The sequence below is a fragment of the Benincasa hispida genome, chromosome 3 (assembly GCF_009727055.1).
Source record: "Benincasa hispida cultivar B227 chromosome 3, ASM972705v1, whole genome shotgun sequence".
Classification (NCBI taxonomy): domain Eukaryota; kingdom Viridiplantae; phylum Streptophyta; class Magnoliopsida; order Cucurbitales; family Cucurbitaceae; genus Benincasa; species Benincasa hispida.
In genome coordinates this window covers 28,379,970-28,399,208 of record NC_052351.1, presented here as the reverse complement: position 1 = coordinate 28,399,208, position 19,239 = coordinate 28,379,970, and the positions used below count along the sequence as shown (strand labels likewise).

General features: G+C 35.4%; 2 protein-coding genes across 5 annotated transcripts; both read left to right on the top strand.

Annotated features, from left to right (window-relative positions):
- The first annotated feature begins 432 nt into the window (after positions 1-432).
- LOC120073335 lies at positions 433-7,519 on the top strand. 4 transcript variants are annotated; one of them, XM_039026117.1, is made up of 9 exons: positions 433-576; positions 3,385-3,790; positions 4,145-5,155; positions 5,233-5,323; positions 5,411-5,568; positions 5,680-5,731; positions 5,829-5,908; positions 5,992-6,085; positions 6,610-7,519. In XM_039026117.1, exons 3-9 carry the CDS (start codon positions 4,196-4,198, stop codon positions 7,176-7,178), a joined length of 2,004 nt encoding a protein of 667 aa, XP_038882045.1. In that variant the 5' UTR covers positions 433-576; positions 3,385-3,790; positions 4,145-4,195; the 3' UTR covers positions 7,179-7,519. The 4 variants fall into 4 exon arrangements, with proteins under 4 accessions (XP_038882045.1, XP_038882046.1, XP_038882043.1 ...); XM_039026118.1 differs by lacking the exon at positions 433-576 and adding an exon at positions 1,485-1,834; XM_039026115.1 differs by lacking the exon at positions 433-576 and adding an exon at positions 1,841-2,119.
- Positions 7,520-8,653: 1,134 nt separating this feature from the next.
- LOC120072549 (uridylate kinase) lies at positions 8,654-12,308 on the top strand. Its single transcript, XM_039024938.1, has 7 exons — positions 8,654-9,138; positions 10,246-10,396; positions 10,495-10,548; positions 10,759-10,850; positions 11,210-11,436; positions 11,649-11,825; positions 11,974-12,308. Exons 1-7 carry the CDS (start codon positions 8,924-8,926, stop codon positions 12,081-12,083), a joined length of 1,026 nt encoding a protein of 341 aa, XP_038880866.1. The 5' UTR covers positions 8,654-8,923; the 3' UTR covers positions 12,084-12,308.
- Positions 12,309-19,239: the final 6,931 nt, after the last annotated feature.

Genomic DNA, 19,239 nt, shown 5'->3' with positions numbered 1-19,239 from the left:
GTCTTTGACCAAGATTTAGGGTCGAACCTAATAAATTATCGAGTAAAAGAGTCAAGTTTGTTTTTATGATCGGATTTTGACATGAACCATACATGTACTAAGGATCAAAGTTGGACAAGGCCTATAAAGAAAAGGACATTATTGTGGCTCACTAGTATTATGAGAAGGTAAAAAATGAAACAAAGTAATTATAATTATTGACCAAATTAAAAAGAAAAAAACTAACAACAATAATGAGCGTGGGAGTTTTTGGCTTGGAATGAGAGAGGAAATCGAGGGAAGATTGAGAGAAGATATGCAACAAAAAAGGTTCCATCATCCATTTCTCTAATACTCTTTTTCTCTCTCCCTTTTTCTTTTTTCCTCTTTATTTTTTATTTTCCAAATCATTCAACATATAAATATTCCACCTTCCTCCCTAAACTCATCCCAAATTAGATTCCTCTCTCTCTCTCTCTCTCCCTCTTTCTTTCTCTCTCTAAATCCTTCCACAAAGAATACCCTTTTTGGGAATTTTCAGTTTAATTTTCCCCTTTGAGAAGCCAATTCTGCCATTGCTATATATCTTCACAACCAGTTAGTCTCTCTCTCTCTCTCCCCTATGTAATATTTTTTTTTATTTTCTCTCTCTAAAATCTCATATGGGTTTGTTCAATTATGAAGTTAATTCATAGTTCATCTTATAAAGTTTCAATTTTTTTCCATATTTATGTGTTACATTTATGTTTTTTGCTTAATTACTCTGTTTTTTTTAATGTAATGTTGTTTTGTAATGGCAAAAAATAGTATAGTTCAGTATTAAGTAATAATGTCCAAAACATACCAAACTTTTATTTCTCCCACTAAATTTACAAAGCTTTTTTTAAGGGGTCAGAAAGAAAATAAATTATTGAGATGAACAGTGAAATGGAAAATGAGAGAGAGAGAGGAAAATAAAATAAAAAAAATAAAAGTGGGGAAAATCAGAACTTGTGATTGGGGATGCTGTTGCTAAACATATGATTCTAATAATTGAGACAGAATGATGCTGCATAATTTTAAAGCAACATTTTCCCATAAACTTTGTTCTTAAAAATTCATAAAATAATCTCCAACCAACCAATCAAATTGCACAATTATGGGATCCTCTTAGGGATGAGAACCAAATAATAATAAAAATAAATAACCAAGAAAAAGAAAACAACTTTTTTTATCCTTCTATTTATTCCTATTAAAATATGGGGTTTTGTGTTTTGCTAACTTTCTATGGAGAATAATACTTTTAGCCCTTTTCCCCTTATCTTTATCTCTATATAGACCATTCACTTATTAAATTATTAGGATCTTGAAATTTCTAATTTGACAATTTTCACTCTCTTTCATAATAGCCACCACAAATATTAATTTATGCTAAGTTTCATTTAATTAATTAATATTTTTAGTATATAGTTCAATTATGAGGCCCTATTGGGAATTGGGTCATTGCCTTACAAAAAGTTACACAAGGACTAGAAATAGAATAATGGGTTGAATGAAATATTGTCATATAGTTGTTACATTTACATAAAAATCGATTCTTTATCTTTCTTAATTATTCTTGTTTTAATAAAGATTAGAGAATTAATTCTAACACTTGATGGTTGTCTTGTCTGTGTTCTTTGAGGCAAAATTTTGCTTGTTATCGATAATGGGGGTTAATTAATATGGGATTATGGTAAATAATAAACGAAAATGTAATGGGAAATCGAGGATTTAGGGATTTGGGGATTTCTGTTTTGTGTTTTCTTCCTGGTTTGTGAGGCCAAGATGAGCGGTGGGTACGGATCATCGTGAATTTGGAAGCTTCGGAAAAAAGGTCGAGTGTCAAAAACAGAGAGGGGATAGAAAAAGAAAGGAACCCCCAAAATTTCAATCTTATCTTACTGCTCCATAGTGAATATTTTAATCTCTCTCGTATTCGTTTTTTTCTTTTCTTTTCTTTCTTTTTTTTTTTTTGTTGTTGTTCGTTCCCTATTTCTGGTGCTCTTTCTTTATAGAAATGGACGCGGTACACTCAACTTGGATTCTTCCATATCTTGTTTGTATGAATCCAGAACCGTGTCAAGTTCATAGACAAAGATGAGAGAGGGCTGAAAATATGGTGATTCTTTTGTTTTTTGTTTTTTGTTTTTTTTCCTTGTTTACTCTCTTTGTTGATCTGTGTTTTGGTTTGGATCTGTTGTCCCGTGAGTTTCTTCTTATGAATCTGATCCGACCCTTTTGAACTTGCGACATTTTTAGAAAGGAATAGCTAGTTTTTCTTATCATTGTCTGTGAGATTTCTCTGTTTGGTAGAAGAAAGAAAGAAAAATGGATCGGTTTTGAGAGAATCTGGGGCAACTTCAAGCTTTGTATCATGGAAATGGTAAAAGGGAGAAACCCTTTTTCGATTAAGCTTTATATACTATAATGATGCAAGTAAATATATGAATCAATAAGAGAAAACCCAGAATCCAATATTCTTATTATTTCTGTCAACATTAACAAAACTCCCAACAAAAACATACCCAGAAACCAGAAACAAGAAAAAATGAGTCTGTAGCTTGCCTAGCCCATTGCATCTTAAATTATGAACAAAAACATTTTCTGCTACACGAGCCCCAATGAATTTATATCAGAGTTGATAAAAGAATGGCAGCTGAGAGAGACATATAGAAAGGGGAATTGATTGAGGGGCAGTTGTGGAGTTAAAAGGGAAAGGCCAAGTCCCGAGTGTTTGGTTTTAGGTAAATTAGGTTGGGTTTTTATTCTTTAGGAGGATGATTATTAGTTATTAACGTGTGTGTTTTGTGTTTGTTTTCTCGCTATGGCTAAATGGTTTAGGGGATTACTAGATATGGTTTGTGGCTGTAGCAGAAGAAGCTTTCTCAGACTCTCTATGTCTGCTTCTCTTTTCACAATTTCCTCTTTATATTGCTGTAATTTGTGCCATTAAATGCTTCTTTTCGAAGCACTCAAAAAAGGCTATTATATTTATAATGATGCTGAGCTGAACCCAACTGTTTTTTTTTTTTTTTTTTTTTTACTTTTGATAATTTAATTGCTTAAATCTCTCTTTATTCTCTACTGGGTCTTTGGAATTTGGCTTTATTTGAACATTTCTTGTAATTTTCCCATCTGGATTCGGCTGAATTGTGGAAAGTGGCTTAAAAACTTCTCCCTGAGTTAGGTTTTCCATTGAATTACCTCCACTAAATCAGCATCATTTCTGAGAAACCTCACGATCCATATCTTCCTGTACTCAAAAGTTCAAATGGGTTTCTCTGACTTGATGTAATTTAACTTCTTTCATTATCATGAATATCTATATATGTATCCAATACCCATTTTATTGGTTGCGCTTACATAGATTGTTGTGCTTTGCAGATAAGTAGGCGAGCACAGAGTGGCTGCAGAAGCAAAACAACAGCCACAGGCTTCTGTTTATCGGACCGCGCCGCTCTTGTTTGTCGCTCGTGCGTTTACAATTTCAAACACAGATCTCGAGACCCCTTTCCTCTTCGCTACAATAACTGACATCTGTTTTGCTTTTAGCCCAATTCTTCTTTTTTTCCCTTCCCCCGCCATTTTCTCTTTATTTATGTAGAGATTGATCTTCCTCCCTCCATTGGGTTTGAGCTCGATACAAAGAACTTAGATTAGTTTTTTTTGGGTTTGTTTTATACTTTGTTCAAAGACGTGGGGATTGACTCGTGAGAAGTTTCATTAGCCATAATCTTAGCCGGGTCGGTGACACTGTCGAATTTTGCTGTTGCTTTGTGGTGATCTCGAGGTATAGCCTTCGAACCTCGCTTTCTTGGGCTGTGTTTCTTGTATTTGATTATTCCCATCATTTCCTTTTCTTTTGGGTCCATTTTGCTTTCTTTAATCCAAAGTCGTGTGAAGTAATTGCATATAAAAATTTTAGAACATGCAAAAACCAGTGTCTTTGGTACATTCCTGAGGTTGATAGTTGAGTTGGTCCTTTGCGCTTAGAATTATTTGTATATTATATTTCTGCCGACTCATTGCCTGTAGACCATGTTCAGTGTTTAGTATATTATTACTGAGTAAAACTCGGCCCGTGATAATTGGATTACGTGCATATTAAAGAAGTTGCTGAGTTTCCTCCTTTGCTCTCTTGTAGAATTGTTTAGTGTTTGGCCTTTGATGTGGAATACTGCTCCTCGAACAAGACATGCTGAGCTCTGATGGAGATGCAGACGTTTTCTTTGATTCAGAAGATCACTTGCCATTAGAGGAGTCCTTGGTAGCTGAAGAAGCGGATTTCAGCAAGTTGGGATATGAAATATGGATGAGTGAGCCTCAGAGCATTAAGAAGAGAAGGGACCGTTTTCTTCAAGAAGTTGGTTTGGTCGAATTTGCATCTTCTAGTATTTGTGCCCAGGATTCAGAGATTGAATCTAGTAGTTCGTCAGAGAGGATGGAATTGGAGAGACTTACAGAGTCTAGTGGAGCTGTTTCAAGCTCTGACTATACACCTAGCTGTAATGTGGAGGATAATGATTTAGTAGTATGCCACAATGAGATGCAAACTGCTGAATTCAGCAACGAGGCAACCAGTCAACCGTCTTCTGTTTCCAACTCCAGCTTTCGATGGTGCCTCGGTGAAGCTAATGATGAAGCTTGCCAGGATATTGATGTGGGTAAAAAGAAAATATTGACTTGGTGGAGATCATTTAAAAACAAGGCAGGAAGACGAAAGAGTACAGAGTTTTCTGGGGAATCGAAATTGAATCCAGCTAATTCCAAAAGTTGCAGAATGAAGGTGTATCAACACAAAAAGAGGTGTTCAGAATTTAGTGCATTGTATATGAAACAGCAGATTTGTGCACATAAGGGATTGATTTGGACAATGAAGTTTAGTCCAGATGGTAAGTATTTGGCGAGCGGAGGAGAAGATGGAATTGTACGCATTTGGCATGTAACGTATACAAATGCTTCCAGTGAGTTTTTAACAAGTGATGAAAATTATAACACCAAACCAAGAGAAGGGAAGTTTAGTTTCAGCAGCAAATCGTCAAGATTTGCTACTGTTGTCATTCCTGAAAAGGTTTTCCAGATTGATGAGTCGCCAATACAAGAACTCCATGGACATTCAAGTGATGTCTTGGACATAGCTTGGTCTAGTTCCAACGTAAGTTATCTATTACAACTGATTGTTTTTTCAAAACTGTCAAAAGATACAAAGCTAACTAGAATCTCTTGCTGCAGTGTCTTCTGTCGTCCTCAAAGGATAAAACCGTCCGCTTGTGGCAAATCGGCTCTGACCAATGTCTCAACGTTTTCCACCATAAAAACTATGGTAAGTTGTTAATTTCTGCATCCCTTCAATCTTCTACTGGCTCTATTCTCTTTTCTAAATTGTTGTTACTTTCTCTTTTGGGACCAGTGACTTGTATCCAATTCAATCCAATGGATGAAAACTACTTCGCTAGTGGCTCGATTGATGGCAAAATCCGGATTTGGGGTGTGAAGAAGCAGCGTGTTGTTGATTGGGTTGATATCCGAGATCTAATTACCGCTATATCTTATCGACCAAATGGGAAGGTGCGAATCATGAGCTCTCACAAAATGGATTATATGCCTGGACCGTTATTATGGTTGGTAACATATGACATATGCTGTGCTCTGATATGCATTGTTCTTATATGCGAGCAGGGGTTTGCTGTTGGTTCAATTACCGGCACTTGTCGTTTCTACAAAACATCAGGTACAAACCGTGGTGCATCCCTCATAATATTTTAAAGTGTATGCAGGATTTGCCCTTCAACTCCTTTACTGATTTAGATTTTTATGGTGTTTTGTAGGTGATTATCTTCATCTGGATGCACAGATCAATCTTCAAGGTAGAAAAAAAGCCTCGGGCAAAAGGATCACTGGCATTCAGGTTTTACTCATAACGTTGATAGTTCCACTAAGAAAGTATTATGTTAAATAACATTGCCTCAATTTAAAAGCCATTCTTTGCAGTTTTGCCGGGAAAATTCTCAGAGAGTGATGATAACTTCGGAAGACTCTAAAATACGAATATTTGAAGGAACTGAAATCGTCAGCAAATACAAAGGTATGGCTCATCAGAATTCATTTTACTGGATAATCTATCATAATAATCTCTGGCCTTCATCTAGGAGTAAAATTTTCTGATAGGAAGCATAATTATGTTCCAAAATCCATTTTGAAAAAAATGATGTTTAACATTGCAACCATGAGTGGTTAATTGCTCAAATATCTCTTCAATTACCAAATGCGAGTATTCAAATCTGCAAGCTGTCTTAGTTAAAGCATGAAGGGGGAGGGGGGCTGCATTATGCTTATTCATTTGAATTATTCATAAATAGTTGTTGATGGATGGCATTGAAACCCATATTTAAATTAGAAAATTGAGATGTCCATTGAATCTGCACTTGACTTGTAAAGATCTATTGATGGGAAGTTGTGTTTTTCTCTTTTGATAGCTGTAATTTGAGCTAGCCATCATATATTGCTTGCTAGCATTGGAATAAAGGCTAGAAATTTTAGGTGACTTATAGTTCATTGAATCTTTAAGGTCTAGATGCTTACCTTCTGGTTTTCGATTTCGAAATGTAGGTCTATCGAAGTCGGGGAGTCAGATGTCTGCTTCCTTTACGAAAAATGGGAAACATATAGTATCGGTTGGAGAGGACTCTCGTGTATATATGTGGAACTACGATAGCCTTCGCCTTCCATCAATGAAAGAAACAAAATCTCAGCAGTCTTGTGAGCATTTCTTTTCTGATGGTGTGTCTGTTGCTATCCCATGGCCTGGCATTGGAACTGAACCAAAGTGCTTCAGTAACAACAAACCACAGTTTTCGCAGAGAAAGAATTACCAAAGGGCTGCTTCTTGGACAAGAGACGAGCGTTTTTCGTTCGGTAATTGGTTCTCTGCCGAGGTTCTACGCCGAGGTTCTGCAACATGGCCAGAAGAGAGACTACCTCTCTGGGATTTACCAATTGCAGAAGATGAAAATGGCAACCTGCAATACCAAGATTGTCATCAAAAGAAACTAAATCATCATAACAATGTCTATGGCCACGCATCTCAACTCGACACATGGGGACTTGTGATCGTCGTGGCTGGATTAGATGGAACTATAAAGACATTCCACAACTATGGATTGCCCATCAAGCTTTAGGAATTCAATTGAAGCTGTGCTTGATATAGCTCAATTTATCTGAGCTTCCAAAAGCAGAAAAGGCTTCAGAAACTGAGAAAACATGAAATTTCATGTGGTTGATTCTTTATCCTGTTTGTATCTTCCAACCAGAGCTATAGAGGAAATCCCTTTCTATTTGTTTATTTATTCTAAAAAAGTATGTTTCAGAGGTCTGAAAGCTCTAAAGAGGCAGGCCACCATTTTTGCTTGTTTTGTTTTTGTGAATATTACCTGCCAATGTATTTACACTTAGCAGATTTTTTTGTCATTTGGATGTTTTTCTTACACTTCATAGTCAAGTGTTAAATTTTGGAAGAAAATTTGTACATTTGTTCGTAATAAGTAGCTTTAAAATAGATATAAGATTATATATTTAGAAATATTTTCATTTTTTCTTAAAACTATAAGTTTACTTCCAATTTAATCCGTGTAATTTTTACTTACATAATTTCGATAATGCATATTCTCTGTTCAAATTTTGTTTGAGAAACAAAAATACTAATAAATCATGAATCAACAATTGAAAAGAAAGCTCAATTTGGGGGTGCCCTAAGGCCCCAAATAAAGATTCTATTGATGTATATATTCATAGAACTGGGAGAGTCTAATTTGAATTCTATTTAAATTCAACTTCAAACTTCTATAAAATTTGCGATGCATCTACTATGTTTTGTTTCCATGACGAAACATTTTAATAGATAACTTAATGATTAATTTCTTTTTAACTAAACGTTGAACCTTTTTTTTTTTAAAAAAAAAATTGGAATTATTTGATTAGCTAATGAAATCTTTTTGCGACACATTCAAATAATAAAGTCAAATTATGTAGTTCTCACCCAAGATTAATCTAGATATATGCACCCTAACTCAAACAGTCACAAACGTTTAAAATACTTACAATAAACATTTCATTAGTATAGGTCACTTATATAAATCAAAACATAATTCAACTAGTTTGAGTATACTTTATTTAATAGGTCAAATCATCTTCTACCGAATATATATTACTTGATTAAAAACAAAAAAGGTATCATGTTTGCCGTACGTAAAAATATATATGTTAAAAAAATTAGATAAATTATTTACTTTTAAATATACATTTAAAAGATAATTGTCTAAAAGATAATTGGTTGAAATTATATTACAAACCAAATGTATATGTGATTAGTATAATAACTTTTAAGAAGTGACACTTTTAAACATCATGCAAGTTCCATTAATATTTATGTAAATACTTTTGAACACTTTCACTATATATTTACCTTGGGATGTACTCATATTTATATAGACCAATATATAATAAAAAGCATATGGTAGTACTGTAGCCCTAGAAAATTATCGAAGTATAAATGGTATAAATACGATATTAAGTAATTAACAATTAACATCCACTTATCCTCGGCAAGAAAGATTCAAATATATAAATATAAAGGTTTACGTGGACACATAGCGATCCGGGAGTATCTTCAACCTCTCTATACAAAAGCACGAGATATTTCCTTCAAGAAAATGATGTTATCTGTTTCCCTGAGATAATCACTGATTCACTACAAACAAAACTCACACACAAGCTCCAATTCCCCCTCTTGATTCCAACAACAAGGAGCTGACTGTGAGAAAGAACCCTAAACCCACTTTCACTTCGGCATTTGGAAGCCGAGACAGACGGGAAAGGCGCCCTTTTGGGTGGGGGAGACAATCTTTCTTCCTTCTTCGTTTCTTCAATGGCAATTCCCACTTCCCTCGTTCCCACTTTCTCTTTTGATACTATCTCCAGCTCTGCTTCTTATTCTTCCTCCTCGTTTTCTTTGCAATTTCTTAATCCCTTCAAACCCCATTGCCATGGTTTAAAGATGGATAACCCCACCTCAAATGGGTCTCTCGTTGTTAACTCTTCCGCTCGCGAAATGGGTTCCAACTCTGACCCTTTGAACCGGAGGTATGGATAGTGGATATGCCCGTCATCCCTGCCCCTGTATTTGTGTGTTTGTGTGTGTGTGTGTGTTAATCAATTTTTAGTTGATAATTGCTTTGAAATTACGAGTCCGGAGAGATGGAATGAAATACTGAGCTAGTGATTATAATTTGTATATGGGAAATTGTTCAATCTCTAATGTTGGTTTATTGTTGTGTACCTGCATAGATAGTTTTGTTGTCGTAAAGTAGAGTGATTAGCAGAGTTTTAATTTCCCCCCCTGTTGTAAGAGTTTGTATGAGTGAAGGATAAGATGCTTCCCATTGTTTTGGAGATTGAGTTCCTCTTTTGTTGTTGTTTTTCTGTTACTGTTGGAGTTTCCTATGATGGTAAGGAGACGATAACTTCAAGGAAGGAATGACGTTATCTTTGTTCTTCTCTACCGAACAAACTTCTTCGGGTTCGAATGGATATTCGTGCATTTTTTGTCTTCTTTCTTTATAACATTAAACATAATACCGTGTTAAATGAGATTGCCCACCACCAGGAGTGCTGTGCACCCGTACATGAATCTTATTTTTCAACTTCTGGACTTCAGATTGTAAACAACACTTTAAACACAACAATATGTCTGTGAAGCTTCTGGAGTAGAAACTCACTCTTTTTCCTCTATGAACATATGTACGTGGTTTGTACTTTGTGTTGTAAACGAAATGATAAGGATCTCATCAATGGCTTAAAAACAACAAAATGCCGTTTTGCTTTAAGAAGTCAATGATAGTACAAGTTTCAATTTGTCTCCCTTACCATATTGAGTATGCCCTGTCATTGAGTTGGTTTTGTCAGTTAGCATTGAAAGCTGACTCATTACTTTTAAGCTAACGTTGGATTGTTCTCCTAATTGATTTTGGAGAAGGCTTTCCATTTGCTCTTCTTGGGAACGAGAGTGTTTTTTAGATTGTAAAGCTATTCATACTTAGTGATGACCTAGTACTTCTCGTTGTTTTGTTGGCTGTGGCCTTCTCTAAATAGATTCTCTATTTCCAATGATCTATGCTTCGCATGCTCTTGTTTAAAGATAACGTTTCTATTTAAGTTTTTCCTTGATTTTATTATATTCTTTCTCTCTAGCATGAAGCATCAGATATCATCTATTTCTCCTAGTGGGATGACACTAAGTGAAGCTTCCATGTCCATGCCATCGTATAAATGGCGAAGAGTATTGCTTAAAGTAAGCGGTGAAGCACTTGCTGGTGATCGGTTGCAGAATATTGATCCAAAGGTTGGTGTTTGAAGGATGATTTTGTGTTACATGTATGCTGTGTCCTTTTCATAATTTTTGATTCCTTGCTTTACTTTTGAGCTACTTCTTGACTGCAGGTTACTATGGCAATTGCGAGGGAGGTTGCAGCTGTGACCCGTCTGGGCATTGAGGTAGCTCGACCTTTATATGCATACAAGATCCTTTTCTCTATGATTCCGTGCATCTGTTCAATTGAATCTCAATGCTGTAACAGCAATAATCTGTAACTATTTGGAGAGATACAAATCCATTGATTGAATATGTTAAGTAATGGAGTTCTGAAGCTAATTCTTTTTCCTTGTTTGGAATGTGCAATCATTGTGGATGGTGTTTTATTTCAGGTTGCTATAGTAGTTGGTGGGGGTAACATTTTCCGTGGATCCTCGTGGGCCGGATCTAGTGGTTTGGACCGTTCATCTGCTGATTACATTGGGTAATTTCCTTTGTACTATATATTTCTGGAGTCTTTTGGTACCACATTTTGCCATTGCACATACCTGTATGCAAGCAACGTGGAAGTTCACACAAAATGAAGATGGAATAGGAATATATCTCTATTATGTTGAGTAAATGAAAGGATATCATACTTGTTATTCACATGAAAACAAGAACATATTCCACTCATGTTGTCCTCCCTACAAATTCCGCATCTTCTCTATGGTACCGGACTACATTCCTGGAAACAACCACCACTAGATATTTGACTAGTAATTTCTAGTACTAAGATTGTTTCAAGTATGCTGGTGGACATTGTGCATTACTGGTTTTTGAAACTTTAGTTCTATATTTCAGGATGTTGGCAACAGTCATGAATGCTATATTTCTTCAAGCCACAATGGAGAGTATAGGCATTCCTACACGAGTACAGACTGCGTTTCGCATGTCTGAGGTTGCAGAGCCATATATTCGACGTAGGGCTGTGAGGCACTTGGAAAAAGGAAGAGTTGTGATCTTTGCAGCTGGTACAGGCAATCCATTTTTCACTACAGATACTGCAGCAGCCCTACGTTGTGCAGAAAGTGAGTCAAATCACATTAAGAGTCTGATTGGAATGCCTTTCTAAGCGCTTAGAAAAGTGTTTATAAATGATTAAGAAAAAGTATTTTTAAACATCTATGAAGTTATTCCAAACTGACACAAACTTCTTACTTTAACTAATTACTGAAACTGTGTTTAGTGTTTGGCAATGAATCATCTCTGTAACACTGACTTTCAAATTGTCTATATCCAGTTAACGCTGAAGTTCTGTTGAAAGCGACAAACGTTGACGGAGTTTATGATGATGATCCGAGGCAAAACCCAAATGCACGGTTACTTGAGACTCTTACGTACCAGGAGGTGACTTCGAAGGACCTTTCGGTGATGGACATGACAGCCATTACTCTATGCCAGGAAAACAACATTCCCGGTATGTATTGTATATTTCTTCATAGTATATATTAGATCACTGTTCTTTAAAATAATAACTGAACAAACAACAGAAGGCAATAGCATACAAGTTATTGACATGGGCTTAGAATAAACTGAACTAATGATTATTTTGCTTCTTCTTGCAGTTGTTGTCTTCAATCTAACAAAACCAGACAACATCTCGAAAGCCATAAAGGGTGAGAGAGTTGGGACGTTGATTGGAGGAACATGGAACTCAATGGTACCAAGTACATGAAGGTGGTGATTGTATGAGCCGTCCATTATGTAAGAGCTCATTAGTAGGGATTTTACAGGAGATTTAGAGCTATCTCTTTATCTTTTCACATTGATAGCCGTTTTGAACTTATGAAATGATTTATTATGTATATAACCCAGTGAAACTGAAAGCAAACCCCTGTTCTTCATTGAATGTTCAATGGACATCAGATTTTTTTGGAACAATTGCACATTCATTGTCGCAGCATGCGGTATGAATTTTAAATCTTCATTTGTTTATTGAAGGTACTGAAATCTTTCTACTTCTTTCTCCTCTCCCTCCCCCCTTTTTTAAAAAGAATTGGTAAGAAAATCTATCAACTTCTATTGGACAAGGAATTGTGTGGTTACGTGGTAATCAATTTCAATTTCCAAAAACAAAAATAAATATTTTAGACCTCGTTTGATAATTATTTTTTTTATTTTTATTTTTTGAAAATTAAACTTATTTCCTCAAGTTCTCTTCTCACAATAATTTGCATCTTTCTCAAATACAAGAGTTGATTTCTGTGTCAAATTTCAATCTTCAAATTTTGGTCATGGTTTTAAAAATGCTCTTAAAACGTTGGCAATCAAACATAGAAAATAATAAATGGAAATAGTATTTATAGGTATAATTTTCAAAAACTAAAAACTCCACTTTGTTTTTTGTTTTTGAAAATTAAGTCTATTTCATCTCAATTTTTTTAAAAATAATTTGCATATTTCTTAAATACAATAGTTGAATTTTTAACCAAATTCCAAAAGTAAGTGTGTAGAAACTATTTGTTTTTTTTTTTTCAAAATTTGGATTGGTTTTCAAAACTATTGGTAAAAAGTAGATAACAAAACATAGAATTTAGAGGTAGAAAGACTATTTGTAGACTTAATTTTAAAAAACAAAAAACAAAAAATGAAATGGTTACTAAATGAGACTTAAATGATTACCAAATAAGGCTTAAATGATATGGTCAACTTTTAGTTTTCAAATCTATTTATTAGATTTGAAGAATTATAAATATTAAAATTTTAGTAGATAAGATTTGTGGTGTGTGTTTGTGAATTTGACATACTTTACAATTGTAAATCAAGCTTGTGATCCCATTTGATAACCATTTCGTTTTTTACTTTTTTTTCGAAAATTAAGCTATTTTTTTTTTTTCACATTTCTTATAATGATTTGCATCTTTCTTAGGTACAATGGTTGAATTCTTAGCCTGAATTCTTAGCCAAGTTCCAAAAACAAAAACAATGTTTTAAAAGCTACTTTTTTTAGTTCTCAAAGGTTGAAAGTAGTGTCTATAGGCTTAATTTTTAAAAACAAAACAGTTACGAAACGGGACGACAATAATTCAACTAATTAAGACATTATAATCTTAAATAAAAGTCTGCTAAACTTATATTTTTATGTGTAATAAATAATCAAACTTGTAATTTTATACATTGTTTTATACATTGTTTTAAGAATAAATATAAATTTAGACCTTAAAATTTTGAAATTTGCCATAACTATAAAAGTTTGAGGTTTTAGCCAGACAAACAAAATAAAAATATTTGATAGTTAAATCTATTAGGTAATGATTTTATTTTTAATTTTTAGTTTCTAAATATTAAACATATAAACACTTATTCTCCTTTAAATTTCTGTTTTTTTAAAATCTAATTTTTACCAATGTTTTCAAAACCAAACCAAGTTTTGAAAAAAAAAAAGGTATTTTTTTATTTTATTTTATTTTTTTTAAATTTGACTGAGTATTCAACTCTTGTATATAAATGAAGGGCGAATCTATGAAGGGGCCGAGGATGGTACATAGCCCCTTTCACGACGTGACGAGTTACATTTATATATATTTTTATTTTTTATTAAATATAAAAAAAAATAAGTATTTACCAAATATATACTCTCGTGTGCCCCCAAAGGTTAAAAGGTAAGATTTGGCTCAGTGGTTGTGTAGTGGACTATGTTACTTTGGTGTACTGGATTGAACCAACAAAGACACAGTTGTGTTGCGTATAAATTTATATACAAATATTTTTTAGTGATAACTATTTGGTTATTGTTATAAAATAGAGAGGAGTTAAGAGTAAACATAAGAACATAAGAGAGAAATAGAGAGAAGAAAATAGAGAACATATGTATTGTGCTCAATTGAAGTTTATTTTCAAATGATCTTTACAAGCTCTATTTATAGGGTTATGAGAATGGTGGTTACAAGAATGAAACATAAAGAGTGTTGGGTTTTATGTCCTAAAACTCATGGTTTGTAAACAATAAAACTTATTCTAAAAATGCAATAAATTGTTATTGAATGTATTGCTTATGAGAAATCCAATAGACCTAAAAGTCCCTTAACTATTACATGAGTACTTGAACTTTATGTGAAGATATAAAAGTAGATCAGGTTCGAGTAAATATTCAAAATGATCTATAGTATATGAATAAGGTTGGGTGCCTTATTCTGGTAACATTATCGGATGCGACCTACTCTGTAGTTGTTACAAAGAGTTGCAAAGTGCTACAAATGATGTGATCTTAATTCGTACATGCTATGACATAGGAGTGGGGGCATCCTGTGCAAAAGGGTTTGTACAAAATCGGACCATAAAATCAATCACTCTTATTTTATAACGCTGTTTACTGTTTAAGACTGACTATTTCAAAGCGATGACCTAGGTGACTTGACTTTAATCCTTAGCTAACTATGAACTCTTGTTTATTCGGGATTATCCTTAGATTTGCATAGGTTAGGGTTGGCTCAACAGTGTCGGCTCAATAAACTTCAATTTCAGGGGTAAGACCGGATAGATAACTAGGGACATAAGGTGCAAAAAGGAATTCACTCCTACCCGCTGTTAGGGATAGTAGAGAGGTTGTTTCCTTAAGTGATGATTTTGGGTCTTGAACAAGGTGCCCCACCCTTTCATTGGTCTGAGAGGGACTCAGTTTGTTGATTGGATCACAAATCAATTGTTCATTAGAGGATCAGTGGGACTTAAGGAACAAGAGGTAATCTCGGGGATAAAACAGAGATTTGACCCAGCCGTTATTACGAACAACCTGTGAAGGGTTAACTTACTAATCATGGTTATATCGAGTGGATATAATATATCTATAGTGAGGGGAGTTCAAATGTGGGCTTTAGTGGAATGACCCATTAGTTAACGAAAGAGGGTTAATTTGGTGTAATGAGTTTAGCCAATTAATCTCGGATAGTTGGAGCTCATGATCTGTAGGTCCGTGAGGTCCCCCTCTACTAGCTTGTAAATGGATTAGCTTTAGAGTAGCGTGATAAGTTAATTTGAAATGTTCAAATTAGAATTAAAGGAATTAGTAATTATATGAGATATAATTACACGTTCAATTTTAAGAATTAAACGGAATTGGAAAATTAATATTTAAATATGATTTAAATATATGAAGGTGAATTTGTGTAAAACTATTTTAATATGAAATTAATTAGAATTATTTAAATTTATGCACTACTGATGAATGATTCAAGTTCTTGTCCCCGGCAACGGCGCCAAAAACTTGTTAGACGAAATTTGTGTTTCTCTTTATCTTTATTTTATTATGCGCTAATGAATGAAAATGATGATGCTCTATGCGCTCAAGTTGCTTTGCGATAAAGATATTGTTGCGATACTACGCTCTAAATATATGCGTTGATGATGATATGCTTCGTAGTATGCGATGATGTAATGCGTGTCACAAGTTTTCTTACGTTGGAACCAAGTATAATTCCAACGCAAGTTTCTCAGATTGATCTGAGGTCGAACATGGGGATTGTTGTTGTTTAGATGTGATACTAATGTGGTAAATGTGACTAGTTTATCATAAAGAATAAAAAATTGGTTTGGCAGAAATGTAAATTGCGATGAAAAGTAAAATTGTGATAAAGTAAATTGCGTTGATAAAATAAATGTCTAAACTATTAATGATACAGGTTGAGGCCTAGCTGTGAAGCTGTGCAAGATAATCTAGTGAATGCAGTGGCAAGTCTTGTGAATGAATCAGAAAGAGAATGGGTTGAGGGAAAGAACATTGCAAGTTTGTCAATTCTTGTTGAGAACGCAACTAAGGTTCCGCTTTTCCTTGGCTTACACCTTTCAGTGATCGGCCGCGTTCCCATATGTCTATGGTGAAACAGGGATGAACGTAATGAACGCAAGGTTGTTTCCATCTTTGGAAATACTTCTCGCTTTAGTTAATGCATCTTCCAACCTTCTCTCGATAGGCGGAATAACATCTTCACTTCTGCTCTCACAGGTGAAGATGCCGTCGAGCATGCTTTAGCTAAACTCAGCTGATTTCCTTAACAAGGATTAACTCACTCGCTTAATCCTTTCCCTTTACCCAGGGGATTAGTGACACGTGATGGAGAAAATGGATGATGAATGTGTGGGAAAGAACAGAGAAATGACAATGATTACGATAATGATATTGAATCTAAAGATTAAGCGTTTGATATAAATCGTGAATGAAAGATTAAAGAAAGATGAACACAGAAGATGAATGGAAGAATAGAAACAAATACGGAAAGAGTGTCAATGTTTTGACACAGATCCCAATCGAAGACGTTATGCTTGCCGGCGTGTGGATGAAATGGAGTGGAAAGCTTCCCTCTCAGGATTGCTTTTCAGGTAGAAGTGACCTCTCGCACAAAGCTTCTTCTTCGGTAATGGAAAGAATTTTTTGCTCGAAGACTTACCTTTCAGCCTTGTCTCGTCGTTCTCCCGGATTTTCTCTGTATTATCTCTTCAGACCAGCCTCCTTAGCATTGAATTTAAGGAAGCTATTTATAGACCTTGGCTCTCAGTATTAGTGGTCCCACTTTGCAAATCTGATAATTCCTGCCATGGCGTAATGGAAATGCCCGTTCTGCTCCACGATCAATTTGTCAGAATCATACAACAGAAAAGTTGTACACTTGTCAGAAATCCATGTGAATGCGTTGCTCTTCACATCTTCGATCGATCGCCGTATGCGGTGTAGTTGTTTTGAATTACGCATGCGGTGGAAATGCATTGATCGCTTGAATCCATGATCGATCGTCGCATGCGCTGCAATTGCGTTGATCTTTTTCGTTCTTGATCGATTGTCGCATGCTGTGATGATGCGTTGTTCTTTTTGTCCTCAAGAAATTATCGCATGCGGTGACCTATTTCCTGCAAAAAAAAGACTTGGACATTCCATTCCGCCATCGCAATGGGGTTAGTGGGTGTGTTTACGACACTTTACAATTTTCATATTTCTAAGCCAATTTCTATACTGTCGACGAAATTTTTCCTTCTTTTTGCCGCATAATCTAAATAAAACGATATAAATAACTTGTATTCCTACAAGTTATCACACCCCCAAATTTAGATATATGCTTTTCCGCAAGCATATCTTCGACTAAGGCAATTCCGCTCAACCCCCATCCAAACTTTGCGTTGATCGGCTACTCCGAATGCTCCACCTCTACAAAACTACTCAACATCACAAGTTCCTTCTATTCTTTAACAATTATTCACATGCTCTACTTTATTCTTATCTACAACAAACCTCTACCCAAAGTTTCCTTCTAGTTTTGAGAAGAATGTTTTACCTCTTCTTGCAAAACAACAAAGTGCGTCTTTATGTGGTGGCTTGGTTTGCGTCATCGTATAAAGAATGTTGATCATGGTTACACCCTTCGTTTTGGCTTGCTCCTACGGGTGTCATGTGAGCATCCAACTTCGGTTATGTACCAATCTCAACTTCAACTCTTGATCCTTAGCCAAGTTTTACTTTTGCTGGTCAGAGGAGTTGTTTTTTTTATCCTCATTTTCTCTCTCTTTTTTTCTATTGCGTCGATTCTGGAAGCCTACCTTCATCTTGGCTTGCTCCCATGGGTGTCATGCGGACATCCAACTACGAGCAAGTTCCTTTTACGACTTAACTCTTATCAAGTTGGGATTTTTCCTTGTGCTGACAGCGGATTTTTCTTTTTTTTCTTTTTTTTTTGGGGTATGATGAACACATTTGCCTGATATTACCTCATTCGTTTGATCGCATCTGTTCAGACCTTCTCCACCCCTAAATTTAGAGATGCGCAAGGTTCTCATTACGTTGTTTTGGACAGAAAAGACAAAACTCTTAGTCAAAATTTTGAAAAAAAGGTTTGAGCAGAGTCTTGTAATAGAGAAGGTAAAGTAGAGCTATTGCGATGAATTGTCTAAGTGTTAGGCAGAAAATGCAATGTATAAAGAAATATTGCTAAGGGTATGCATACTACTCATCATGGCAGCGCAATTAACAACGCAAAAGAAAAGACAAAAGTTACCGCAATAATTGACAAAGGATGATTAAAGTAAAGAGGCTAACACATATGGAAAGAATAATTACTCAGTTGTATAAAATTTGTCTAAGTACACAAAGAATTATAAATATCGCAACACAAAATTGTAGCATGTACAAAAGAATACAAGGTATAGCTTTCTATATATAAAAAAAATTGAATGAATGGCTACAAAGAAAAATTGCAAAATTGAGGAGAAGGTGGCACACCCTCAAATTTAGAGTTGCGGCAGGGGCTCTTAAGGAGTATGTTGTGGAGGAGCTCGTTGAGGCGCTTCTTGAAATTGCTAAGGTTGCTGTAGATGCGGAGGCACCATGGGACCATGTAGATATGTTGTTAAGAAATTGAAGTACTCATGGTTGCACTCTGCAATCTGTCTTTGGTTCAGGCGAATGGTATAGATATTGCGTTGAATATTAACCATCGCCTGTCGCACCATTGTATTACTGCGTTGCAACTCTACATTGCTCTCCTGCAACTCCATTATTGCTTGGCGTAAGAAGTTGAGCTGATGAGATAAGAAGGCTCGCATATCAGCTAAGTCAACAACAAGGGATGCGGTGGTGGGTTGCACCGTCGATGTTTCACTAGCATCAGTTTGAGGTTGAGCGGAAGGGCCTACTCCCAAACCATGTGGGTCATCAACATGCGGCGATGGAGGTGAAAAGTGTGGTGGAGATGGATGGTGGGGAGACGCTACTGGAGATGCGGGGTTTGAATCTGGAGCAAGGAGGGGGTTTGTGAAGTGTTCGGGGAGAGGGAAAAGGGGCTCTATTGGAGGGCTTGGTGGGCAAATGATTAAAGGCAAGGGGTCCAAGGGTACTTGGGTTTGCTTCT